The sequence below is a fragment of the Podarcis melisellensis genome (genome assembly GCF_964234715.1).
Source record: "Podarcis melisellensis genome assembly, chromosome: 6".
Classification (NCBI taxonomy): domain Eukaryota; kingdom Metazoa; phylum Chordata; class Lepidosauria; order Squamata; family Lacertidae; genus Podarcis; species Podarcis melisellensis.
In genome coordinates, this window is record NC_138538.1 from 10,132,055 (window position 1) to 10,157,240 (window position 25,186).

The 25,186-nt window shown below is 44.9% G+C and overlaps 1 protein-coding gene across 2 annotated transcripts in view; it reads left to right on the forward strand.

The window, feature by feature from the left end:
* Positions 1-12,446: 12,446 nt before the first annotated feature.
* The window catches only part of LAMA5 (laminin subunit alpha 5), a 200,918-nt gene continuing 188,178 nt past the window's right edge, over positions 12,447-25,186 (forward strand). For both annotated transcript variants that reach the window (XM_081916565.1, XM_081916566.1), the window contains exons 1-2: positions 12,447-13,074; positions 24,240-24,392. In XM_081916565.1, the coding sequence (XP_081772691.1) occupies positions 12,769-13,074; positions 24,240-24,392 (459 nt within the window). In that variant the 5' untranslated portion in view covers positions 12,447-12,768. The remainder of the gene's footprint in view (positions 13,075-24,239; positions 24,393-25,186) is intronic.

The following is a 25,186-nucleotide window of genomic DNA, read 5'->3' on the forward strand; positions in this document are numbered from 1 at the left end:
AATAACCTATAACATTATGAACGTAAAAAGTATGATGTCATGTGTCCATGACATCATGACATATGATGTCATGTGTCCATGACATGTGTCCTTCAGTATATCTGAAGGAGCGTCTCCTCCCCCATTGTTCTGCCCGGACACTGAGGTCCAGCTCCGAGGGCCTTCTGGCTGTTCCCTCGCTGCGAGAGGCCAAGTTACAGGGAACCAGGCAGAGGGCCTTCTCGGTAGTGGCGCCCGCCCTGTGGAACGCCCTCCCATCAGATGTCAAAGCGATAAACATCTACCTGACATTCAGAAGACATCTGAAGGCAGCCCTGTTCAGGGAAGTTTTTAATATGTGACATTTTAGTGTATCTTTCATCTTTGTTGGAAGCCGCCCAGAGTGGCTGGGGAAACCCAGCCAGATGGGCGGAGTACAAGTAATAAATTATTATTATTATTATTATTATTATTATTATTATTATTATTATTATTATCCATCTACATTATGAAACACATTCCTTAACCTTTCCTTAATGTTAAAGCTATGCGTGTAGATCTGCCCATGTTTTGTTGCAGTTGGGGCAGATGAAGGCGCCTTGTTGTGATGCTGCAGATGTACCATGGTGTTTTTTCTTTCTGTGCTCCTCCTGGCGGTCATCCCTCCTCTGATCTCCGCTATGGTTGCCCGACCCGACTGATTGTCTCCAAGTTTTCCTGGGATTCCTGCACAGTGCAGTTAATGCTGCCAGCCTCCGTGTCATGTTTGCAGACATCTTTTATCACCAGCATCAATCTCCTGGTTGGCAAGAGCTGTGTGGCGTAAATGGTGACAATTATTTAGTTAAGAATTAGAAAAACAGCTGTTTGCACTGGGTTCAAAGAAAACAAAGCAGAACGTGTTTGGCTCAGCAATGGAACCGGCTTTGAGTCTGCCTCGAGACAGGCATGTGCCCATGCTTAGAGTGCAGTGTAAACTTAAAAGGGAAAGAATATATATTTGGGCCCTCGCCAGGTAGACAGACAGCATGAATGAAAGAAACACCTGTTCTGGCTTTGTGCAGAGTTTGAAATCATTTGATTACAGGGAAAGGTACAGACTGACCTTAAAGTTAATTGAATTTTCTGGTGAGGAGTTCTAGGGGGTTTCCTCCATTTGGACTGGGTTACGTACATGTATATTCTGGGCAAAACACTTATGGATGGAAGGGAGGTGATAACAATGAGACAGGCTTTCAGTCAAAGGGTTAAGGATTGTTGAATAATTCAAATACGAATAAGAGTTGGCTTCTTCTTATTTTCTTCTACTCTGTCTATGCAGCCAAGAGACTGACGGCTTCATAGCCACATTAAATTGAGATATCTTTCAAGGTTACCTTGTAAAAAATTACAAAAGCTTGCTTGATTATATTACAAAAAAGAAAAGAAAAAAGGATTGCATTTCAATCCACTAGGGGAAAGATTGGAGTTGTATCCAGTGTTAGTGCTACTCAGAAGACAGTCCATTGAAATTGATGTATGTAACTTGGGCACATTTGTTTCAATAGGTCTACTCTTAAGTACAATCCTTGGGTGCTAAGCGAGTCACTGCAGTTCCATAGAAATTGGAAAGCAAAGTAAAAACCTTGCACCTTTGCTGGTGTTGGAGCACGGACACTTGAGTTCAAAATTCTTCCCAGCCAAGAAACTCACTGGGTAACCGGGAGTCTCTATCTCTCAGCCTAACCTACCTCACAGGCAGTGGCGTAGCGTGGGTTGTCAGCGCCCGGGGCAAAGCAAGTAATTTGCACCCCTTAACCTGTGGATTTGCGCCCCCTAACCCTAACCCACAGATGTTGCGCCCAGTGTGGCCGGCCCCCCCTGCACCCCCCACGCTACGCCACTGCTCACAGGGTTGTTGTAAGAATAAAATAGCCTAACTCTAAGCACACTTCTCTAAGCACATTCTGTCAGCCAAAGATTTGAGCTTTAATGTTCATCCCCCCCTCCTCGCCTGTGTGTGCCTGCGCCCACCCCAAATCTGCTCTGGAAGATTGGGGGGAACCCCCAGAATAGATTTAAGGGGTGCACAGGGAGAGGAGCGGGGAGATCTGTTGTGCAAGCTTGTGCTGAATGAATGAGTTACTTTGTGCTACTTTGGATACAACCTGGGATACAGAGCTCTTGCAGCACCTTTCTGAAAATTTTTAATGAAGCATACAATGGAGAGAGTCTCCGTGGTTAGTTAGATGTGCCTTGATGGGTCACACTCTTATCGTGTTCATGGTTTGCAATCAACATTCGGGGATTTGTTTTTATTTTTGAAAATGCTAATATATCCCTTCAGGACCCGTGATTGAGTGCACTGAAATAGCAAAACTGCACTACAGTGGTACTTTGGGTTACAGATGCTTCAGGTTACAGACACTTCAGGTTACAGGCTCCACTAACCTGGAAGTAGTATCTCGGGTTAAGATCTTTGCTTCAGGATGAGAACAGAAATCGTGCAGCGGCGGCGTGGTGGCAGCGGGAGGCCCCATTAGCTAAAGTGGTACCTCAGGTTAAGAACAGTTTCAGGTTAGGAACGGACCTCTGGAATGAATTAAGTTCTTAACCCGAGGTACCACTGTATTTGCAATAGACTTAGGCTGTGTACACTGCAGGGGGCTGGACTGTGAACCCCAGGGTTCCTACAAACCCTACAATTGTATGAAACACATTTAAGGCACCTCCCCTCAAAGAATTCAGTCATAATCTGCATTTTAATAATTGCGTGCGCATCTGTTCATAGGGCAACCAGTGTGTAAAACCCAGAGATCTCCTATTGAAAAACAGAATAAAGCTCTTTTTGCCCTGGAATGGAGGCAATTGATTTCAGTCAGAAATCACTAGGTGGCAACTTGCAACAATTAGGCTTAATCCTGATACCATGTTGTAAGGGGATGGTGCCCTTTGTCTTCAGGGAGAACAAGAATGCATTTTTAAAAGTAAATAAACAGGCTTGAATTAGTATGCAAACAAAATTAGCAGCATCTCCCTTGAGCTCAGTGAAACTGACATATTTTTCTGCTACACAGGAAGCAAAAAGAAAGACAAAATTAGTCTACTTAATGAAAAACATCTTTCCCAATTAGTCAGTAAGTCCCTAGTTTCAGTATTTGAATAGTTATGGTTGATGAAAGCCAGGCAAATTGCCTTTGCTATAATTTCACAGTTTCTTTGTCTGTTTATTGCATTTATACTTCTTCTTTCCTCCAAGGAGCTGAAGTGGCCGCCAGGACCACATAACACCAGTCCTGAGAGATCTGCATTAGCTCCCAGTACATTTCCGAGCACAATTCAAAGTGTTGGTGCTGACCTTTAAAGCCCTAAACGGCCTCGGTCCTGTATACCTGAAGGAGCGTCTCCACCCCCATCGTTCAGCCCGGACACTGAGATCCACACCAAGGGCCTTCTGGCAGTTCCCTCATTGCAAGAAGTGAGGTTACAGGGAACCAGACAGAGGGCCTTCTCGGTAGTGGCGCCCGCCCTGTGGAACGCCCTCCCTTCAGATGTGAAGGGAAAAAGCAGCTATCTTCTTTTTAAAAGACATCTGAAGGCAGCCCTGTTTAGGGAAGTTTTTAATATTTAATGCTGTATTGTTTTTAACACTTGATTGGATGCCGCCCAGAGTGGCTGGGGAAACTCAGCCAGATGGGTGGGGTATAAATAATAAATTATTATTCTTATTATAAGCTGGCATACAAAGTTCTCCCTTCCTCCTTTTTATCCTCCCAGCAGCCCTGTGAGTTCGGTTAGGCTAAGAGATTGTGAGTGGCCCAAGGTCACACAGTGAATTTCATACACCACACTGTAGTGAATGGTCCCTCCCCATTTATAAGCATTTCTATCCTTTTTCTCAGTTCCACAATGGGAGCATTACAGTAGCTATTTCATCATCCTTTTCAGGTTTTTGAGCGTTGCCAGGCAGGGGAGCAGTACTCGCAGAAGGCCTGGGATAGCTCAATCAGAAAGCATGAGACTCTTAATCTCAGGGTCATGGGTTCAAGCTGCACATTGGGCAAAAAATAAGAATTTTTAAAAATCCCAGCACTGCAGAAGTTGGACTACAAGACCTTCATGTTCCCTTCCAACTCTTTGTTGTTTTTTAGTTGTTTAGTCGTGTCCGCCTCTTCATGACCCCCTGGACCAGAGCACGCCAGGCACTTCTGTCTTCCACTGCCTCCCACAATTTGGTCAAACTCATGCTGGTAGCTTCGAGAACACTGTCCAGCCATCTCGTCCTCTGTTGTCCCCTTCTCCTTGTGCCCTCCATCTTTCCCAACATCAGGGTCTTTTCCAGGGAGTCTTCTCTTCTCATGAGGTGGCCAAAGTATTGGAGCCTCAGCTTCAGGATCTGTCCTTCCAGTGAGCACTCAGGGCTCATTTCCTTAAGAATGGATAGATTTGATCTTCTTGCAGTCCATGGGACTCTCAAGAGTCTCCTCCAGCTCATTGGCACAGCCCATTCTTGGCATACAGAAAGGTTCAAAATCTGGAGTCTCTTAGTTGCAATTCATTGAAGCTGTTTTCTGTGCAAATGCGCTGTTGCCTATGCAATGGCTATTTGAAATGTACATATACCTCAGCTTATCCCTGGTTTACATTTTCAAACTGGATGGGAGCTGGTTTGAGGGATAGCGCTCCAAACAGGAGGATTTCTCAAGAAGCAAAAGGATACCTGTGGGTTGTGGCTGACATCACATGCACCTGGATTTTGGGCACCAGCTTTTGGAGCATCCTACAGCTTGAGGAAGCCATGCTGTGTACACAGCCTGAGTGACAAGTGATGTGCTGAGACCATGAAGAACTGGGGACAGTCAGAGCTCACAGTACTGGGCTAAATAGACAAAAATTGTCACACCTGGCATAAGGCAACTACCTGTGCTGTCCATGAAACAAGTTAAAATGCTGCTCTGCTTCCATAAAGGTTGAGGTTGAATCCTGACAAGATAGAAGTACTGTTTTGGGGGGACAGGGGGCGGGTGGGTATGGAGGACTCCCTGGTCCTGAATGGAGAAATTGTGCCTCTAAAGGACCAGGTGTGCAGTCTGGGAGTCATTTTGGACTCACAGCTGTCCATAGAGCCACAGGTCAATTCTGTGTCCAGGGCAGCTGTTTATCAGCTCCACCTGGTACGCAGGCTGAGACCCTACCTGTCCGTGGACTGTCTAGCCAGAGTGGGGCATACTCTAGTTATCTCCCGCTTGGACCACTGCAATGCACTCTATGTAGGGCTACCTTTGAAGGTGACCTGGAAACTCCAACTAATCCAGAATGTGGCAACTAGATTGGTGACTGGGAGTGGCCGCCGAGACCACATAACACCGGTCCTGAAAGACCTACATTGGCTCCCAGTACATTTCCGGGCACAATTCAAAGTGTTGGTGCTGACCTTTAAAGCCCTAAACAGCCTCGGCCCAGTATACATGAAGGAGCGTCTCCACCCCCATCATTTTGCCTGGATACTGAGGTCCAGCTCTGACAGCCTTCTGGTGGTTCCCTCATGGTGAGAAGTGAGGTTACAGGGAACCAGGCATAGGGCCTTCTCGGTAGTGGCACCCGCCCTGTGGAATGCCCTCCCACCAGATATCAAAGAAATAACAACTAACTTACTTTTAGAAGACATCTGAAGTCAGCCCTGTTTAGGGAAGCTTTTAATATTTGATGAACTATTGTATTTTAATATTTTGCTGGAAGCTGCAAAATAATATATTGTTATTATTATTAGTAGTAGTAGTAGTAGTAGTAACTCATGACCCTACCTTTAATGTCTACAAGTATTTACAATTAAATGAACACCCTATTGGCATGACAGCAACCTGGTTATCTATTTCTATAGCCTATTTACTTGCGCAAGCCTTACAGAAAAAGGACTCTGTGATGTTTGATCTGCCTGTTAATAGCTGTTTTTGATATTTTAATAGCTCATTACAAAAACTGAATTTTGGAGAGAGATAATTAATGATGTGTCACTAGGCTACTACTAAAGGGAGGCTAGGATTAAAGCAATCAAAGTGGCTCTTTTTTCCTCCGCTCCTTTGGGAGTTATTAACTAATCCATTTCCTGCTTTTAATTTTATGTTTTGACTTAATTGTTTTTTCTTAAGTAACAAGCTATTTAATGAAATTTAAGGGTGTCTGGACTGATTTTTACATTGCAATCACTGCACACTGCCTCACATGCTACTGCAAGGTCTCAGCAAGTAGAGGGCGTTGATGCCTCTGGGATAGATTTAATTTCCTTTAGTTATACTTTACACTTCGCCATTTGAAGAGGTGCTTTCGTTGGTCTGTGTGTTTTTTTTTAAAAAAAATGCCATGCATATCACTTAAAATGCTAATGCTCCCAAAATTCAGAATATGTTAGCCAAGTTGGCCTTCCCAAATGAAACTTGTAGCGAGAAATGTAAGCAGTGAACTCAGAGAGAAATGAAATTTAATAAATACGAACTGTGATCATTAATGTGGCAGAACTTTGATTTCCCCCCCTGATTAACCCGCTTGTAAGTTTTTCTAAATAAAACAAAATAACTGCAGTGATCATTCACAAGCAGTATTGATGATAACACACTGATAGATTGATATATGCCAGTTTAGGATATCATTTCATGAATCTGGTGAAGTGGGCTTGGATGTTTATGCTATAATAAATGCCGATCTTGAAGATGTCACAAGATTCTGTTGTTTTTGCTCACACAGCTACTTCTCTGGGAATATGTCCACGGGAAGACTCAACATTTTGTCTCAGCTTTTGACGTATTTCAGAACTCTTGCCTTTTATCACATGGATTGGCTTTCGGCTGAACAGACCACATTTTGCAAGTTCAAAAGGGGACTAGTTCAGAACGCAGCGATCGTGTTTTCAGATTCCCAAGGTCGGAAAGCCCTCCAAAGTGGAAGGAGTTAAAACGAGCTTTTGAAAGCGCTCCAGGAAGTCACTCCTAACTGAATGGGCTTGGCTGTTGTGCTCGAATGCTTCCTTGCCATGTGGAACTAGGGGCTGAGCTACCTTCAGCCACATTAGAAACTTCACATACAAGTCCTGACGTCACGTCAATAGAATCTCAAGCGGCTTGGTGCCAACGGAGGAACAGCTGGCGGCTGCAACGGTTTCAGGGTAAGAGTTGGTGTCCCCGTCAGGATGGCAGAGGTATTTTTCAAGCTGCCAGCCAGCCATTCTAAGCAGCCTATCCGGATGAAATCGCCAGTGTTTCTTACGCTTTGCAGATGAAGAAACGTGCACTGGTTTCTTCTTGTTGCTCTTAGTTGTTGTTGTTATTAATAATTACCCAGCCTTCTTCCTGCAGGTCGAAATTCAAAATGCAACATTAGAAAGAATTTGAAGCAACTTACAATCTCAAAAGTAGGGTAGGTCGTAGAAATATACCCCTCAAGCATCCACAGCAGGGTAAAACTGTATAATGATGTTACCAGGTACATCTCTGTGGGGAGGGAGTTCCACAAACAAGGGGCTGCCACAGAGAAGGCCCTCTCCTGGGCTGCCGCCCCTTCCCCCAGTTTCTGAGGGTAGTAGAACTATCAAGAGGGCTTCCTCTGCTGGTTTTAATACCTGGGGCAAGGTCTGTAGGGAAGGAGGCCATCTTTCAGATATTTGGCACCCAAGTTATTTAGAGCTTTAAGTACAAATGTTAGCACCTTGAATTGGGCCTGGAAATTAACTTGCGACCAGTGCAGATGTTTTAAAACAGAGGTTATGTGAGAGGAATCTGGGCACTGCTTTTCAGACTAATTGAACGTTTTGAGTCGTCTTCAAGGGCAGACCCACATAGAGTGCATTGCAGTAATCCAATCTGGAAGTTGCCATAGCTGGAAAACCAACAGTAGCTGCAAATAGGCACTCCTAGCTACAGAGGCCAACTGAGCCTCCAGCGACAGGGCCGAATCCAGGAGCATCCTCTGTCTGGAATGAATTCACAGAAATAAACGATCCAATACAACAGAAAAAGGGCAGCAGGCAGTTGAAAATTCAGCCTGAAAGCAGTGCTGGCTGCTGCTGATTGTGAGTGGTAGATCAGAAGACTGGAAGACCAACAGCAGGTGGCGCCAGAGCCAATGAAAGGCCACCCACTGATTGGCTATAAGCAAGAAGACAGGCAAGTGGGGATTGGCTGAAGGCAGAATGAACTTGGCGGGTCATTGCTCCATTTATAATAATAATAATTTATTATTTGTACCCCGCCTATCTGGCTGGGTTTCTACCGCCTAAAATCTATATACATCATAGCAAAAACAAGACCAAAAGAATTGGGCAAATGAAAGGCAGGGGTGCCACAACAGAGAAGGTCCTGTCTCTGATTAGCACCTGCCTCACTTCAGATGGTATGAGGCCACTCTTAACTGGTGAGCAGGTTCATGTGAGTACCTCATTGGAGGTACAAGCAACCTCCATTTACCACTCATTCAAAGCACTGGCAGCCATGCACACATGGGCCGTTTTTGGACCCAGAATTGGAGGCGGGGCATGGGCAGAAAGGGGCAGGCTTATGTATGCTCTGCTGATGCACATGATGTCCCAGAATGCAACCCCCGTGCAAAATGCAGGGTTGCCTGCATTCTAGTTCTAAAACATTTAGGGTTTTCATAGATTCAAAACCAATTCTTTGATATTATTTTACTATTATTATTGTTAAATTTGCTAGTCTCTTTATCCTGCCCAGGGTGACCCAAAGCAACCTAAAAATCAAAGAAGCTTCAATATGCTTGGAGTATAGCAACCAAATACTGTACTGGTTTTCACCAAGCAAAAATATTAGAGTGTTTTAACATCATGTGGTGCTGTGGGTTAAAGCACAGAGCCTAGGACTTGCCGATCAGAAGGTCAGCGGTTTGAATCCCTCTGATGGGGTGAGCTCCCGTTGCTTGGTCCCAGCTCCTGCCCACCTAGCAGTTCGAAAGCAAGTCAAAGTGCAAGTAGATAAATAGGTACCGCTCCAGCGGGAAGGTAAACAGTGTTTCTGTGCGCTGCTCTGGTTCGCCAGAAGCGGCTTAGTCATGCTGGCCACGTGACCCGGAAGCTGTACGCCGGCTCTCTCAGCCAATAATGCAAGATGAGCGCCACAACCCCAGAGTCGGCCACGACTGGACCTAATGGTCAGGGGTCCCTTTACCTTTACCTTTAATTGCTCCCATAGGAAATCAGGGAGCTGCTTTATACTGAGCCAGACCATTGCTCCTTCTAGCTCAATACTGTTAACACTTAGTAGCAGCAGCCATCCAGAATTTCAGACAGGGAACATTGCCAGCCCTACCTGAAGATGTCTGGGATTGAACCTGGCGCCTTCTGCAGGCAAAGCAGATGTTCTGCCACTGATACACCATCAGTCCACTTGGATTTAAATTTAGTACCTTTACTTCAGATGGCAGATCGGGAAAGGTTATGGAAAAGAGATTGGAAATTTACAGCATGTTGTACACTGAAAGAAAATTATATGAAAATGATGTACCGGTGGTATTTGACTCCTAGTAGGTTGGCAAAATTGTATAGGACAAGTACAAATATCAGCTGGAAATGTAAAGAAAAAGAAGGTACCTTTTATCATATACGGTTAACTTGTAATAAGAGCTTTCTGGGAGAGGATATATAATGAAATGGGGGAAATGTTTAAAATAACTTTTAAATTAGGAATTACAGGTACCGATATTCCAAAGGAGCAGAAAAGACTTTTTATTTATGGAAAAACAGCCACCCAGATGTTACCACCCCAGAAATGGAAAGAAGACAAGGTCCCTACCAGAGAGGAATGACCAACCAAGTTGATGGACTGTGCTGAAATGGCAAAACTGACTGGAAAACTCAGAAACCAAGGGGACAAAAACTTTATAAAAGAATGGGGAAAATGCATTAGTTATTTAGGAGACCACTGTAAGCAGATAGAAACATTGACAGGATTTCAATGGTGTTTCTTTACTCATACAGTGGTATCTCGGGTTAAGTACTTAATTCGTTCAGGAGGTCCGTTCTTAACCTGAAACTGTTCTTAACCTGAAGCACCACTTTAGCTAATGGGGCCTCCTGCTGCCGCCGCGCTGCCGGAGCACGATTTCTGTTCTCATCCTGAAGCAAAGTTCTTAACCTGAAGCACTATTTCTGGGTTAGTGGAGTCTGTAACCTGAAGCGTATGTAACCTGAGGTACCACTGTACATTGAATAAGTTATAGGGAGTAACTTTCTAGTATGCAATGAGCCAGGCACAGGTCTGAAACATTGTCCCCAAGCCGTAACATTCTCCTTCCTCCCATAGGAGTAAGTAAAAGGTAAATTCAGGACACCGCTGGGAATGGGCAAAGAATGCTGTTGTAGGATCATCTGGGGGCAGACCCTCCCCCCCAAATAATACAGCCATGTATCATGGCTAAATAGAACCTCCATATTCAGGGATGGTATACTACTGAATTCCAGTTGTTTCCTACTACTTGGTCATCCTCATAGGCGCCGACTCCATGGGGCCTGAGGGGGCCCGAGCCCCCTCAAAAATTCGTTTGGGGGGGCTCCGCCCCCCCAATAATTTAAGAAAATTATTAGTTATATTATGCTTTGTAAAATCACAAAATTATGTTGGTATTTTTTATTTTCCTTGTTTGACGATAGTTACCTTTTAAAATACATTCAGTAATGAGTTAAAACAAAGCCACTCCCGATCTAGAGAGGGGGTGGGGTTGCGGGCTCTCGACCCATCCACAATCTCGCAGGGCTGGCGTCAGCCCCGCGAGAAGCGGGGATTCCCCCTAGCTCATTAATACTCACTGCCCATGGCGGCAGCCAATCGGCTGCCGCAAAGGGCGGGCCCTCACAGGTTCACTTAAGGTCGGGGCAGCCCGGGGCTCGCCCCTTTTGTTCCCCCAGCAGCAGCAGTTTGGAGGTCTTGGGCCCCCCCAATATTTTTTATAAGTCGGCGCCCCTGGTCATCCTGCAGGGGCAGGCAACATGTGGCTCTCTAGTTCTTGTTGGGACTGCAATGGCCACCATCCCAGAATGTTGTTGTTGTTTAGTCATTTAGTCGTCTCCGACACTTCGTGACCCCATGGACCAGAGCACGCCAGGCACTCCTGTCTTCCACTGCCTCCCGCAGTTTGGTCAAACTCATGCTGGTAGCTTCGAGAACACTGTCCAACCATCTCGTCCTCTGTTGTCCCCTTCTCCTTGTGCCCTCCATCTTTCCCAACATCAGGGTCTTTTCCAGGGAGTCTTCTCTTCTCATGAGGGGGCCTCAGTAGCATGTTGGACGCCTTCCGACCTGAGGGGCTCATCTTCCAGCATCATAACTTTTATATGCCTGTTGTCTTTGTCCATGGAGTTTTCCTGGCAGGGATACTGGAGTGGCTTGCCGGTTCCTCCTCCAGGTGGATCACGTTTGGTCAATACTCTCCACTATGACCTGTCCATCTTGGGTGCCCTACTCGGCATAGTTCATAGCTTCTCTGAGTTATTCAAGCCCCTTCGCCACGGCAAGGCAGTGATCCATGAAGGGGCCATCCCAGAATAGAATGGGATTATTGGCAACAGATACACAGGTGCAGTGTGAATTCCTTTGCACGGTTTACCCAAAGGTCTCACTGAACTCAAGGGGGCCTTACTCCCAAGCTCTAAGTAAGTGCACATAAAGAGGACTGTGACCTTATTTGGAAGTAAATTCCTTGGAACAAAATGGGACTTCTTTCCAGCTAACCACAGATAGGGTCGAGTCCTGAGAGTATATATATGTTTTTTAAAATGGGCTTTTGCTTATTTTGGCCACAGAACTTTTGCTAATTTTTAATGCTCTGTTCTGCTCTCTTCTTTAGCAACAACACAATCGGACTTGCACAGTAGCATGCCAGGATACTTAGGCAGTGTTTAACCCATTTGCGAGTTTACTCAGGAGTAAGCCCATCGAGTTCAGGAGGGCTCGCTCTCATCGCTTTGTATAGGGCAGCGGGATCTTACGCGCATCGTTTTAAAAAAGAAAAACTAAAGTTAAAATTTACTCCCAAGTAATCGCGCCTGCAGAGGATCGCACCCTTGCACCCGATCCTATGCAGGGGGGGGGCTCTACGCCCCAGTGACTTCAGTGCGGCTTCCTCCCGCGTAAATGCAGATATAGGATCTCAAGGGAACTTTGCGTATTTTCACAGCCGCTTGGGAAAGTGCCTTGGGGCTGGGGGGGAGCGCTTTTTAAAAAGAAATCATTCATCATCCTGCAGGCTTTTGCAGGATGCGGCCGCCCCCCAAACCTCGGGGGCCTTTTATTGTTAGCTTCCCACGTTGCTCTGGGCCGGCGCGCGAACGGGTTAACCCCGGAGGGGAGCCGCGAGGGCGGCCAAAACAATGGGCAGAATCAGAGCATGAATAATCCCCGCGCGGCGGCCACTCCTCCTCCTCCTCCGCTCCCCCCGTCGATCCCACCCACCCCAACCCGCCTCGGATCCCGCTATATCCCCTCCTCCTGGGGCGAAACGGTGCGCCTCTCTCTCCAAGTCGCCAAGTTGGTGAGGCTCCAGCTGCAGGTTGATGCGTCGATTGCGCAGCCTCGTTGCTACTTGCTTGGAAACCGCCGCAGTCGGGAAACTTTCCCCTTTGCGTCCTGCCGCTGCTGCCGCCGCCGCTGTCTCTTTTGCTCCTCGGCTTTGGGGACCTTTAGCCCTTTGATTGATCCTCAGCCATGGCTCTCCGGGGGAAACACTAGTTGCTCCTTCCCATTCCCCCCGTTCCCAATTCCCTCCGGGATTTCTCCTTTCTTTCTTTTTTGCTTTATTGCCAAACGCGAAAAAATGGCGAGGGCGCCGGGGAAGATCCGCTGCGCGCCGCCAGTGGTGCCGCCGCCGCTGGTGCTGCTGCTGCTGGCCGCGACCGTGCCCTCTGGCTCGGAAGGGCAGCCGGTCTCCTTCCACGCGGACGTGAACGGCCACAGCCTGCATCCACCTTACTTCAACCTGGCCGAGGGGACCAAGATCTCGGCCACCGCGACCTGCGGCGAGGAAGACTCCGGCGCCAAGACCCCCAGAGCCGTGGAGGATTTGTATTGCAAACTCGTGGGCGGGCCGGTAGCGGGAGGGGACCCCAACCAGACTATCCAGGTACAGTATTTTCATCGGAGGCTGCCTGATTTCTAGTTTCCATACGGCCGCATCTTGCATTGTTATTACTGTGGCTGCAATTTGTTTTAAGTGTTTTGTAATGATGAGCTTTATTGTAACCCGCCCGGGGACCTGCTGGCGACCTGTTTATAACACGAAACACGCGCGAATCTTTGCGTCGTGGAGAGCGCGCAACTTGAGGATTCAATCCTGTGCCGCCTTTCCTGGGAGTAAGCCCCGTGGACCACGATGGGACTTTTCTCTCAGGTGGGCTGTTACAGGATGAAGGAAGAGGGTGGGGGAAAATATATATCCTGGCTTTGCAATTATTTATCACAGCGCATAACTTTGGGCTGGCTCCTCCACCAGTGTGGGCTCGAAATCTCCCCTCCTCCTTCCTCTTTTGTTATCTCCCAAGTTGACTTGAAGTTGGTGGATTGATTCTCAGTTAATGGGGCAGGCACACAAAAGGTCGGGGGGGGGGAGGAAGTGTCTCTCGCAAGTGTGTGTTTGTGTCTGTTTGCACACTCACAGAGCACATGTTTGCTCTGCGCTTCATAATGTGGACTTCTGAAAGGAGCATTGAATTTAGCAGACCTTTTTAGTGACTCTGGACTGAATGGCTGTGCCACCTTCCAGTTTCAAGGAGGGATGCAATTACTCTTCCTTTCGCCCCCACCTCCACTGACTGTGTACAGACAAACCATCAGCCAAGAGGTAACTTCTCAGCTGCTTGTTAAGCTTGGTGTGTGAGCTCCTGTGCCAAGTGGAAGTCGTAAAGCACTTAAATAGCTGATCAGAATTCTAGTGTTGTGAGGGGGGCAGTAAGATTCTGTTCACGTTTGGCAGGACAACACACACACACACACACACACACACACACACACACACGGTTAACAAGTGGTTACTGCTGGATAAATTGTGGCCCATTCATTTTACGGTTAGACCCAACGTGCTCAAACTTACAACAAAACTCCGATTTGTGTGCTTTATTAGTATGCTTGAATGCAGTGGGTGCTCGCTGCTTCCCTCTCTATAAAAAAGCAACTTCTGTTTTCTCAAGTTGAGGGTGCCCATTTGCCAAAAAATAATAATATTGCGATCCGGTCAAAGTTAAACATTGGCTTAAAGTAAAAAACAACAACAATAAAGACTTGTTGATTATAGTGGGGAAAAGTTTAAGCACTTTCTTTCAAAAATGTTGACTTTTAGACAATCCTGGCTTCAGGGTTGGGTGTTTTTTTGGGGAGCAGTTCTTGGTCAAGATGCCACCCCCAGACTCTCTGCTTTCCCTGCCCCTTTGGGCACAGTCCCTGCAACTTTCCAGGAGAGGGCAAAGTGAGAGGAAGCTGCTGGTCTTTCTTCTTGCTCACATGCTTAGAGGGGCCAGGTGATCAGGAAGCGTCCATGAGGAGGAGGGGCAGCAGGGCTGGGGGGGCCCTCTTGGATTTGGCAGTGGGCCCCATTTTGGGGCATGGGACTGAGCAGTTGCCCAGCAATGCCAATCTCTGATTGAGACTGGCCCTGAACACAAATGTGATTGGCCGCTGAAATGCATTCTTTTTTTGTCAGGCGTACAAAAGAATTCCAGTGGGTTTTTTAGAAAATAATAGCAGAAAACCTGTGTTGAAGAGAACACATCAGCCTATTTCATGCTATGTGTGTGTGTGTGTGTTGCTCGGAGCACCTAATGTTCATTTCCTTACAACAACCCTGTAAGGTTGGCCCAGTGTTGTTGTTATCTGTGGGGACTGAGGCATAGCAGCCTGCCTTAAGGTTACCGCCAGTTGAGTTCATGGCTAGAGACCCAGCTATGAATATTCCTCTTCATTTCATAACTATTGTGTTATGGGGCTTCCACATCTACAGCTCAATACTGTATCTGTGAACTAAACCTGCTTTTCAGAGCGGCACAGTTGGTCTGCCCTTTTCTAAGCACCTTTTCTTTTTTCCTTCCTTGCTCAGAATTCGGAGTTCTGTGTTTTCACTGGATCAGCTATAAAAAAAGATACATAGAGGAGAGAATTTAGGTAGCTCAGCTGGCAAGAGCGTGAGACTCTTAATCTGAGGGTTGTGGTGGGTTCAAGTTCCACGTTGGGCAAAAGATTCCTGCATTGCAGGGGATTGGACTAGGTGATCCAAGCTGTCCCTTACAATTCTATGATTGGCTTTTTTTTGGAGTTGCTTCTTTGCGCTGAAAACGTTAGACTGTTAAGAGGGATCTTTGCATTTTCTCAAAACAGGAGCTTCTCCAGTAAGTATAAGCAAGTCCTCTAGGGTTTTACCTTGGCTCGCCCAGGTATCTCCACTCATAGTTTAATGTCTTATAAAAGAACAGTGCAGGCAATTGGCAGGCACCAGCTTTTTTCTGTATAGCACAAATGCAGCATCTGAACCAGGGATAGGGAACCTTTTTCTTCCCACTAGGGCAGCATTCCCTACATGCTAATGTCGGGCGTAGAGGCGGATTTTGGAGTGAGCAATTCCACCAAACTGGGCGCCAAGCCTTGAGGCTGTTGCAGGGCATCGCACCTAGGAGGCAGTGAATTGAGCCAGAGCGGAAGGTGAGAAGCAGGAGTGCTGAATTTTAGTCTTGCACAAGGTGCCACTGAGACTTGAGAAAGGCCAGAGTCCACCCCGGAGGGTAGGTCCGAAGGCAAAAAGTGTGCAGGGCAATGAATATGAGTCTTAGTACATTAGGTTTTCTAGCCATACATGTTTGCCCTAACAATGGACATTTAAGGGAAATCATAATCTTAGAAGTAGCTGTTAGTAACTTGGGACATAAAAGTTATTCTGTATGACAGCTTCATAAACTCTTGAGACAGCATTAAATTCAAGTTGCCAAATCTGGATGTATGGCAACCCTAATTAAACAAAAAAAAAATGTAATGTTAACCCATAGTTTAGCTTTCCAAGAACAAGCTTAGAGTCTTGGACTGGTGTTTCTGGCATGGCCACAATGAAAATCCAAAAACTTTTGTTTATGATTTAACTTTCCTGGACAAACTATGATAAATCTTAGTTCATGAAGTTGGCTTGTTTTCACTAACCACAGTTTAGGTTTTCGATGTAATGGTAAACTGTGATTAGTTTAAAAGTAAGCTGAAGCTTCTGAACTCCTCAGTGGATGAGAAGAGGGGAATACACAATCCGGAGACTTGCTGTGGCTTATATTTACAATCCTAAACTTTGTGTTAAATGTGAACTGGGCTTTTAAATAAACCCTAAAATACAGAGGCACCACCTTTTGCTCTGCTTTGATAGCACAAACTTTGTTGGGTTGCTTCTCTTCGTTGGTGTGGACCGCCAGGAATATTCAGGGATCAGTCCATTACAAATGTTTCTATGCATATTTACTTGAAGGTTTGGATCTGGTATTCTTCCAAACCATTTCAAAACAGATGTGCAGGTGTACACTACTTTGGGGATAGACAGTAAATATTTTTTATGGGAGCTGAAGGTGGTGTGATACAGGCATTGTGGTGTGTAGCAAATCAACAAGAGCTGGGAACAGAGAAAGGTTGAGTCTACACACCAGGCACAACAATGCTTCTGTTCTGTAATACCACTTTGGAAAAAGTGCCTCTGTTACCCAACCCTAAATGGAGAGTGTTGAATGTTGAGAATATAGGTGTGAATAAGTCCGTAAATTGTTTGAAGGAATGTGGGTGGGAAAGAAGGGTGTGTTAAGGATAAACAATTATTACAGGCTTATGTCAAAGTAAATGTCTGCTTAAACTGGGACCTGACTGAGAGGCCACATGCACCCAAGGCCAAGAATTTCCTAGGAATGTGGATGGCAAAAGTGTACTGAAGTGACTTGCGCTTTGCGAAGTGCTTAACAACTGTGGACATCTGGGATGGAGGGGAGACCAGTTGCAAGAGAGGATTTGCTAAAGGTTGGGGCAGGGCGGGGGGAGCAAGTGAGCCTTTACTTCCCTGTGTCCCAGGCCTGTTGTAAATCCTGCAAGGGCAACCATAGGAGTTGGAAAGCAAGTGGAATTTGAAACCTTCCCCAGTGTGCGAAGAAAGTCTTAAGACAAACCTTAGCAGCAGGGACCATTGTGGCTCGTGCTGGGTCAGGAAGAAGTTGAGATCCCAGTTCACCTGGCGCCCTTCCTCTGTGTAAGATTAAGAAGGATTAAATTCATACATTCGCAGTCGAAGACACTTGACTCACATAAGTGAAAAATTAGCATGGCAGAAACCATTTTGGCTTATGTTTCTGTTTTATGGTTGAATTTGGATATAGGTTTACGTATTCTGAAGGGTCAAAGCTTTAGCTGCTTGCAATCTCCAGCTAACAATCAACCCACCCATGTTTTGGCTTGCAAGTTTGTGTAGAACAGCGGTGGCCAACTCCCAAGTGACTGCGATCTACTCACAGAGTTAAAAGCTGGCAGTGATCTGGGGGTTCAGGTTGAGCTTTTTTTAGGAATGAAAGCCCTGTTTTTTGGGTTTCAGGTGAAAGAGTTGTTGAACTCTTTTTTAGGAAGGAGGAAATCCCCGGGTTTTTAGGGTGCAGGTGTTGAGCTTTTTTTTAGGCGAGCCAAAGTTGTTGAGCTTCTATGGGGGGAGCCAGTGGTCTACCAGTGATCTACCTGTTGGATATGCCTGGTGTAGAACATGTAAAGAACAGGGTAGAACAGGGTAAACCCAGGGTAAACAATAAAATTTTAAATCAGAAAAGGAAGCAGGCAGTTACCATATTGGTGAGGAGGAGGGTATGCATGCATGAGGGGGTACCTGAAATGTTGGTGCTGATGCCTTATTCAGTTGACCTTGTTTGTTGGTAACTGGCACAGTGCAGCCCAAATTCTGTGCCTGGGGAGGGCACCTGGCCAAACACAGAATGGGTTGTGTGACGTGGCACATGCCCCAAGCGACATAAGTGCACCATTGTGGTTTCCAAAGTGACAATCCCCCTTTGAGTCTGGATTTTCAAAAGGGCTTCTCTCCTTGTTGTCTTGTTTTAGTGTTAAGCTGAAATGAGAATCTGGGCTTAGGTGAAATGTAGGCACTGATAAAAGTTCAGCTTTATTGAAAAAATGTTTTATTTTGGGGTGAACCAGCCATCCTTGAAAATGGGGCTTTCGATTTGGTCACCACAATTTATACATTTGGTAACTTATTCATTCAATAAGCTGCTTTTTGGGGGGGCTTATTGCTTCCCAAGAACAAGGGCAGCCAATTTGATTCTTTGATTTCAGTCCATGCTGAACATACCTAATAGTAACCACCACCCTTGAATGCTAAAAGAGCGATACCTAAGAAAGACTTGTTACATGTTAAAGACTAGTTGTTTGACAGGCAATGCTTGTTTAACCGTGAGGCTATCATGCCAGATTCTCTATAACCAGCTATGTAATACCTGCACACAAGAGGCTTATGTCAAGCTCCCAAATTCTCATGACAACTCTTTATGCCTCTTTCACCAGGGCTGATTTGTGCCCTTCCAATTGCAGCCTTGCACCATTCATACGTCCATTCTTGGATACTACCAGCAACTTCCAATTAAACAAGCTTTGGCTATTCATAATGCTGAGTTGGATTGTAGTTGCTGCTCCCCTTCGTGTTCTTCTGTATGGCTTTGATACTGCTGCCCCTTTGATGTAAGCTGTACTTCCTAGACTGATTTTTCTCTGGCCAATCTGAGTGCTTTGGTAAAATCCTTTTGTGGCTGGTTCCTTCCCATAACAGTGGGCAGCACTGAAGGGGGGGAAAGGGAAGGCATAGGAAAGGAGGTATTAAGTTGAAAGGTCACCGTTCTTAGTTCATTATCTTTAGGGATTTCAACACTCCCTAGTGACTAAATCAATGATGAAGGCATGGAGAAAAAGAGGGGGATGTGTGTTCATTTTCCGTTGGCTGACGCAACCATAATGAACTCATGAGTTGGTTTGTAGAGTTCTCCAAGTTGCACCACTTAAACTTGCTCTCACCCTTTCACCTTCACTGCCTTGTATATTATTCCCCAGTGGGACACTACCAAAGGCTGGAAAACTATGGAGAAAAACCATGGAAGAGCTAATCTTTATATAAGATTATATAAGGTGGGCCATTAGAATAGTTGCTTCCATGTTGTTGTTGTTGTTCAGTTGTTTAGTCGTGTCCGACTCTTTGTGACCCCATGGACCAGAGCAAGCTAGGCGCTCCTGTCTTCCACTGCCTCCCGCAGCTTGGTCAAACTCATGTTCGTAGCTTCGAGAACACTGTCCAGCCATCTCGTCCTCTGTCGTCCCCTTCTCCTTGTGCCCTCAATTTTTCCCAACATCAGGGTCTTTTCCAGGGAGTCTTCTTTTCTCATGAGGTGGCCAAAGTATTGGAGCCTCAGCTTCACGATCTGTCCTTCCAGTGAGCACTCAGGGCTGATTTCCTTCAGAATGGATAGGTTTTATCTTCTTGCAGTCCATGGGACTCTCAAGAGTCTCCTCCAGCACCATAATTCAAAAGCATCAATTCTTTGGCAATCAGCCTTCTTTATGGCCCAGCTCTCACTTCCTTACATCACTACTGGGAAAACCATAGCTTTAACTATACGGACCTTTATTGGCAAGGTGATGTATCTATTTTTTAAGATGCTGTCTAGGTTTGTCATTGCTTTTCTCCCAAGAAGTAGGCGTATCTCCCAAGAAGTTGCTTCCATAGATGTATCAAAATAGCCACCTGAGGGTAGAGTTTCACATCGTAAGTGTTCTTTCTTTCTTACCTTCAGTTTGCCAGAGAATGGTTAAAGCACAAAGTTCTTACACAGATCATTTTAACTACAGTAGACAATGACACTTCAATTTATTTATTATTTTTACATCCCACTTTTTCCTCCAAGAAGCTCAAAGGAGTGTCCATGATTCTCTACAACCTCATTTTATTGTTGCATTATTAGCTTGAGAGAGAGAATGAATGGATGACGATGTAAATCAGGGACTCCCAGGTCAACACACTTGACCATGATACCTCATGGGTTCTTTATAGCCATTTACCTTTTTAATAAAAGTATTTATATACCACCCGTTCACAAAACAGCAACATAAAAATGTTTAAAAGCAGTACAGAGCAAGCATCAAAATGAATGGCTACCTCGCATGGGCCTGTCAACTTGTAGCATCCTTCTATTGTCCATGTCACATCATTGTTGTAAATAAATATATAAGGTCGGGGAAGGGGGAGCTATTTCAATGGTCCCACCAAGCTGAAGGCCCCAGCTCCAATCCCCAGCATGTCCACTATAGAGTGGGAAGATACCACTGTGTGAAATCATGCAGAGGCAGTACTGAACGACGTAAATCAATGGGTTGACTCAGTAAAAGACAATGCCCTATTTTTCCTAAGATTGAGGTAAACCCCCCCCCCCAACAACAGCTTATTATTGGGTTGTTGTTTTTAACCGCTACGGTATTTAGTAACAAAACCCTAAACACTTCAATATTATTATTAGTAGTAGTAACAACAACGGATCTTTTTATTCTCGTACTTCCAGTATAATTATTCGTGTGTTAATCTCAAGGTGGGCAATTCTTATGAATTCAGTGTAGCAGTAAGTGCAGAAATCCAAATTGAAAGCCATTTTTTTAAAAATTGAGAGGTTGCATTGCATCGTGCCCTCAGGGGTTTATCATATTTTCTGCTCTTCTCTTTACTACTGCCCTTTTTCTCCATTTCCTATAGTAGTGGTTGGAATGTCAGTACAGTAACTGGGAGGTTTGTGTGTGCATGGGGTTGTTTCATTGGCTGTCTACTATGAGAGACCCATGAGAGACTAGTGTCTCTTACTCAAGAGAAAACTTAGGGCGCTTTTAAGTCCCGTTGATTTCGGCGGGAGGGTTAAACTGAACAGGTTTTGGACAAAAACCAGAAGCAGTTTGCATGCATTCCCTTTGATTCCCCAAATTCCCTTTGAGCCGTGTATGAGTCATGGTGCCATGAGTTCTGTGCCTCTCTAGCTGATAGTGGAAGTTTTAATGGCAGAGAGAGCTTGATCTTTCTCTCTGTATGATATTATACCTTGGGCTGTACTTTTCCATCCTTAAACAGTTGGCCTTTGTATTTTTATTTTTTAATATACTGTTGGTGAGGCATTCTGCTCCCTTGTAGGCTAATCCTGCTATAATGGTTGAACCAGCAGCAATTGGTGCAGTTGGTACACAGCTTATGAGTATTTGAAATCCTGGTTTGCCATTGTGGCAGTAAGCTGATCACTCCTAAAAACTCTGTGCGGACTGGAGAAAGCAGATATCTGAAAGGCCATTCTGATTCAAGCACGTTGTGTTGGAAAAAAAAAATGCAATAGTAGCAGCACTATGTACAGTACAGTGTACAGTGGCCAACGTGATTGCATGTTGTTTTAAATGGTTTTAATGTTCTATTTTGAACTGGGACTTCAGGGTGAAGGGCATTTAATAAATAAAAATAATAGATAATAATAGTGCAGCACATTACAGTTGCTAGAATAACCTTTAAGTGGTCCACTAAGGCCCTCAGGAGTTTTCATGTGGGCCTAATCCATCAACTGATGTACCAAATGGACCTGTGAGGACAGTCGCTTTTGGATCGACACAATGCAAGAATGCTAGAAATTTGTCCCATCAGTTTTCCTGGTTCTAACGTACTTCCTCACAGGTTTCTATTACACTCTGCAAAGACCTCAACAATCCCTTTGCTTTAAATGGGAGATTTAAAATGAGAGAAAGGATTAGATTTGAGAGGAAGCTCTTCCATTCAAACCCGCTCCATTATCTCAGTTTGCTCTGATTGCTGAGGTATTAAATTCCACAACCCTTTTTGTAACTTCCTTGTCTGCTGCTGCAAAACCTTTCTAGGTCTCCCATCTCTTTTCCTGAGAAAAGCCTATTGTTGCAATTTAACCTATCCTTGCAATTTGCTTGGATCTACAAGGTTGATGGGATTTGTTTTCTCAGGACTTTCATAAACATGATGCACAGTTTTATCTTGCTTGTGAGAAACCAAACACCACCTCACGCTCCCACATACATTTTTCCTTAATGGGAGAAATGATGTTGTTTATTTAATATGATAGATGAGCAGCGTTGGCAAATGTTTGATCTTGGTGGACTAGAACGGCTACCGATCTTGGGACAAATCTCAACAACAACAGCAAAAGTTTTTGAGGTATTTTTAATGAAAATTGCCAAAATCTACACTACCAACATGGGCTGCCATATGTCTGGATTTCCCCAGACATTTCAGTCATTTTCACCCGGATGTTGCTTAAGGAGGCTGAATAACCGGCTTGGCTTGGGAAAATTCCGGACGTATGGCAACCCTATTTGTGCAGCAAATCGATTGTCCCACTTTTCCCATTAAGTGTTGGCTTCATTTCCTTCACAGAAGAGCCAAAGGCCTGAAAGAAGTTGACAGTTCGGCCTGGTGTCATGCTGCCGTTACCATAGCAACCAATGGCAGGCCTACATGGGGGCACTGATCCAGTCTACTGCTAGAGCAGAAGGCCATTAATCCTGCTAGCAAATTACGCCCCTGCTGAGATCCTACTTTTGACCTAATGCTTCACTTTTCCGAAAACATTTAAAACAAATAAACAAAAGAACTCTCTAGGTTCGATACAAATGTCACGCTTATTTTTAGACCAAATGTGCTTGGCTTGGCATTACTAGCAACATATTTATTTCAGCCCATCCTAACTCTAAGGCTCAGGGCAGGTTGCTTCATTTAAAAAACTCTCTCCAACCACACAACATGTTTTCTTCCATTTTTCCCCCCACACGAGGAATACTGGGCTCCCAGGCGTGTTGCTCAGATTTACCCAGTCAGTCCATAGTTGTGCCGGACTGTTAACTTAGATATTCCATGTAACTCATGTTATTACTCTTCTACAGTTCATCTCTTTTATTTTATAGTAGCAGCAGCCTCATACCTGATGTTGCTCAGAATTTCTATTAACGCCCCCCCCCCAAAAAAAATCAGTGCAGTTTTGAAATCGGTGGATAAAATCTGCGCAACTTTGAAAGGTTCAGCCCACTATTTTGATTCAAAATGGCGTCCAACTATATCTAAACAGATGCTTCTTGATTTCAGGAAACATCATGCAGAATTGTGTTACTGTTATTTTAAGAGGTGTCCAAAGAGCAAGCAAACAACTTCCTAAAATGCATAGCAGATATGACTGGTTCGGTTTATCTTTCGTTTTTCTCCAGACAGCAGGGATATCGTCACAGAACATTGTTGGAATGTATGCATTCTGCATTTCTAGAGACAGACTGTGGGGAGGGTGGAAAAAGCTGTTCCTGAAGCCAAAGAGAATCGTAGAAGCCTTGTGGCCTTTGTCTGGGTATAGGAGGAACTGTGAGAAGAGATATTGGAAAGAGTCCTGGTATTCTTGTGACCAGAACTCAGAGTGGACCACAGCCATCCCTTAAGGAATAATCTACCTGGCTGTGCTGCTAGAATAGGTTGCAAAGCGACACAACACTGGTGTGTGAAGTGGGATCAGAGCTTATGAGACAGTGTAAGAGAAGAGTTTTTACTTATTAATCGGTAATTGCCAGATACCAAGATGACACTTAAGATGGCTTAAGGTTAAGATCAGCATTTTGACTTAGGCCCAGTAGCAAACTGTTAACTAGCTAAGATAACTAACTGGACTGATGTACAACTGATGGATTTGTTTTCCCTGGACTTTCATAAATATGATGCACAGTTTTTTATCTTGCTTGTGAGAAACCAAACACCACTTCTCACAGGCCTTCGGACAGAATAACCTCTCCATTCTCTCTCTTTTCACTGTGGCTTAGCACTACATGAATGAGATGCATGAATGAGCTTGCACATTCTCTCCATACCAGGGAGGAGAACTTCAGCAGCTTTTACTTTCAGTTTTTGTCACATTTTTCACTTTCTCTACGTTGCGCATATATATAGTGTGTGTACTGCGATAAAGGCCAGGAGAAGAGTAAGATGTATTTGTTCCATTGAGGATAAGGTCGGGGGGGGGGGGAAGTGTGCAATCTCATGGCCTGCTTTCAATCTACGGTAGTTATGGTTGAGAGCCTCCCTATTGCCCCTGGGTTGCTTGGAGCACTGAATATGGTCCATGTTTATGATCATGGGTGTGGAATGAGGGTGTGGATCCATAATCTTCCTGAATAAAAATGGAAACCTTTTCTCTGCTTTGTTTTTTTTTACCACAGGGTCAGTACTGTGACATCTGCTCATCGGCCAACAGCAACAAAGCCCATCCCATCACCAATGCTATCGATGGCACCGAGCGCTGGTGGCAAAGCCCTCCTCTTTCACGAAGGCTGGAATTCAACGAGGTCAACGTCACCTTGGATCTTGGACAGGTAACTGCAGGAAAAGGACCTGAGGTTTATACGGCATCCTCCTTGATCAAGAGACCCTTTTTACTTTGCAGAGATATCGATAGACAAGAGAGTACTTATTTGTTCATTGATTTTTGAGTTACACAACAGGACACATTGGAAATCCTGCAACTTTCCTTAGCTAACTACAGTCACTGTATTGTTTGGTGGCCCCCAAAGTCTTGTCCAGAAGACAACGGAATCATACAGAGCTGTAGCACTACATATATAAATAACATTACCTTGTTTGCAAAATACTTCAGATGTATGTGCAGTATATATATTGAACAGAATCTTACTACTTCAGGCTCCATGAGGGGCTGAGCTGCATATTTTACTGCTCTCCAATGTGAGGCATCTCTGCACCTAGACCAACAGCATTCCTGCGAGAAAGCTGTGCTTGAACCCTTCTCCTTGTAACAGGGAATGACACAGAGCAGGCAAAGCTTTCATCTTGATTCTAGGTATAAGCCAGCCATAAGGGAAATTTCCATAATGGCCATCATACATATATTCCATATATTTAATTGGATGTATTTAATGGGTTTGAGACCTTGCGGTTGAAGGGAAGTCACAAAGTCAATACTGGCCTGTTCTTTGTTAGTGAGATCGTATGGACATTTGAGCTTTCGAGATCTTTTTCCGCAGGCGGGATGAAGCATCTGAAAGGTGACACGCCACTTAAATACAAAAGAAAGCAAATAACTGCACTTTGAGAAGTCACTTCAGGGATTTTAAAGCAAATTGCTGATATCCTGTTGTTGAATGTTAGCTCA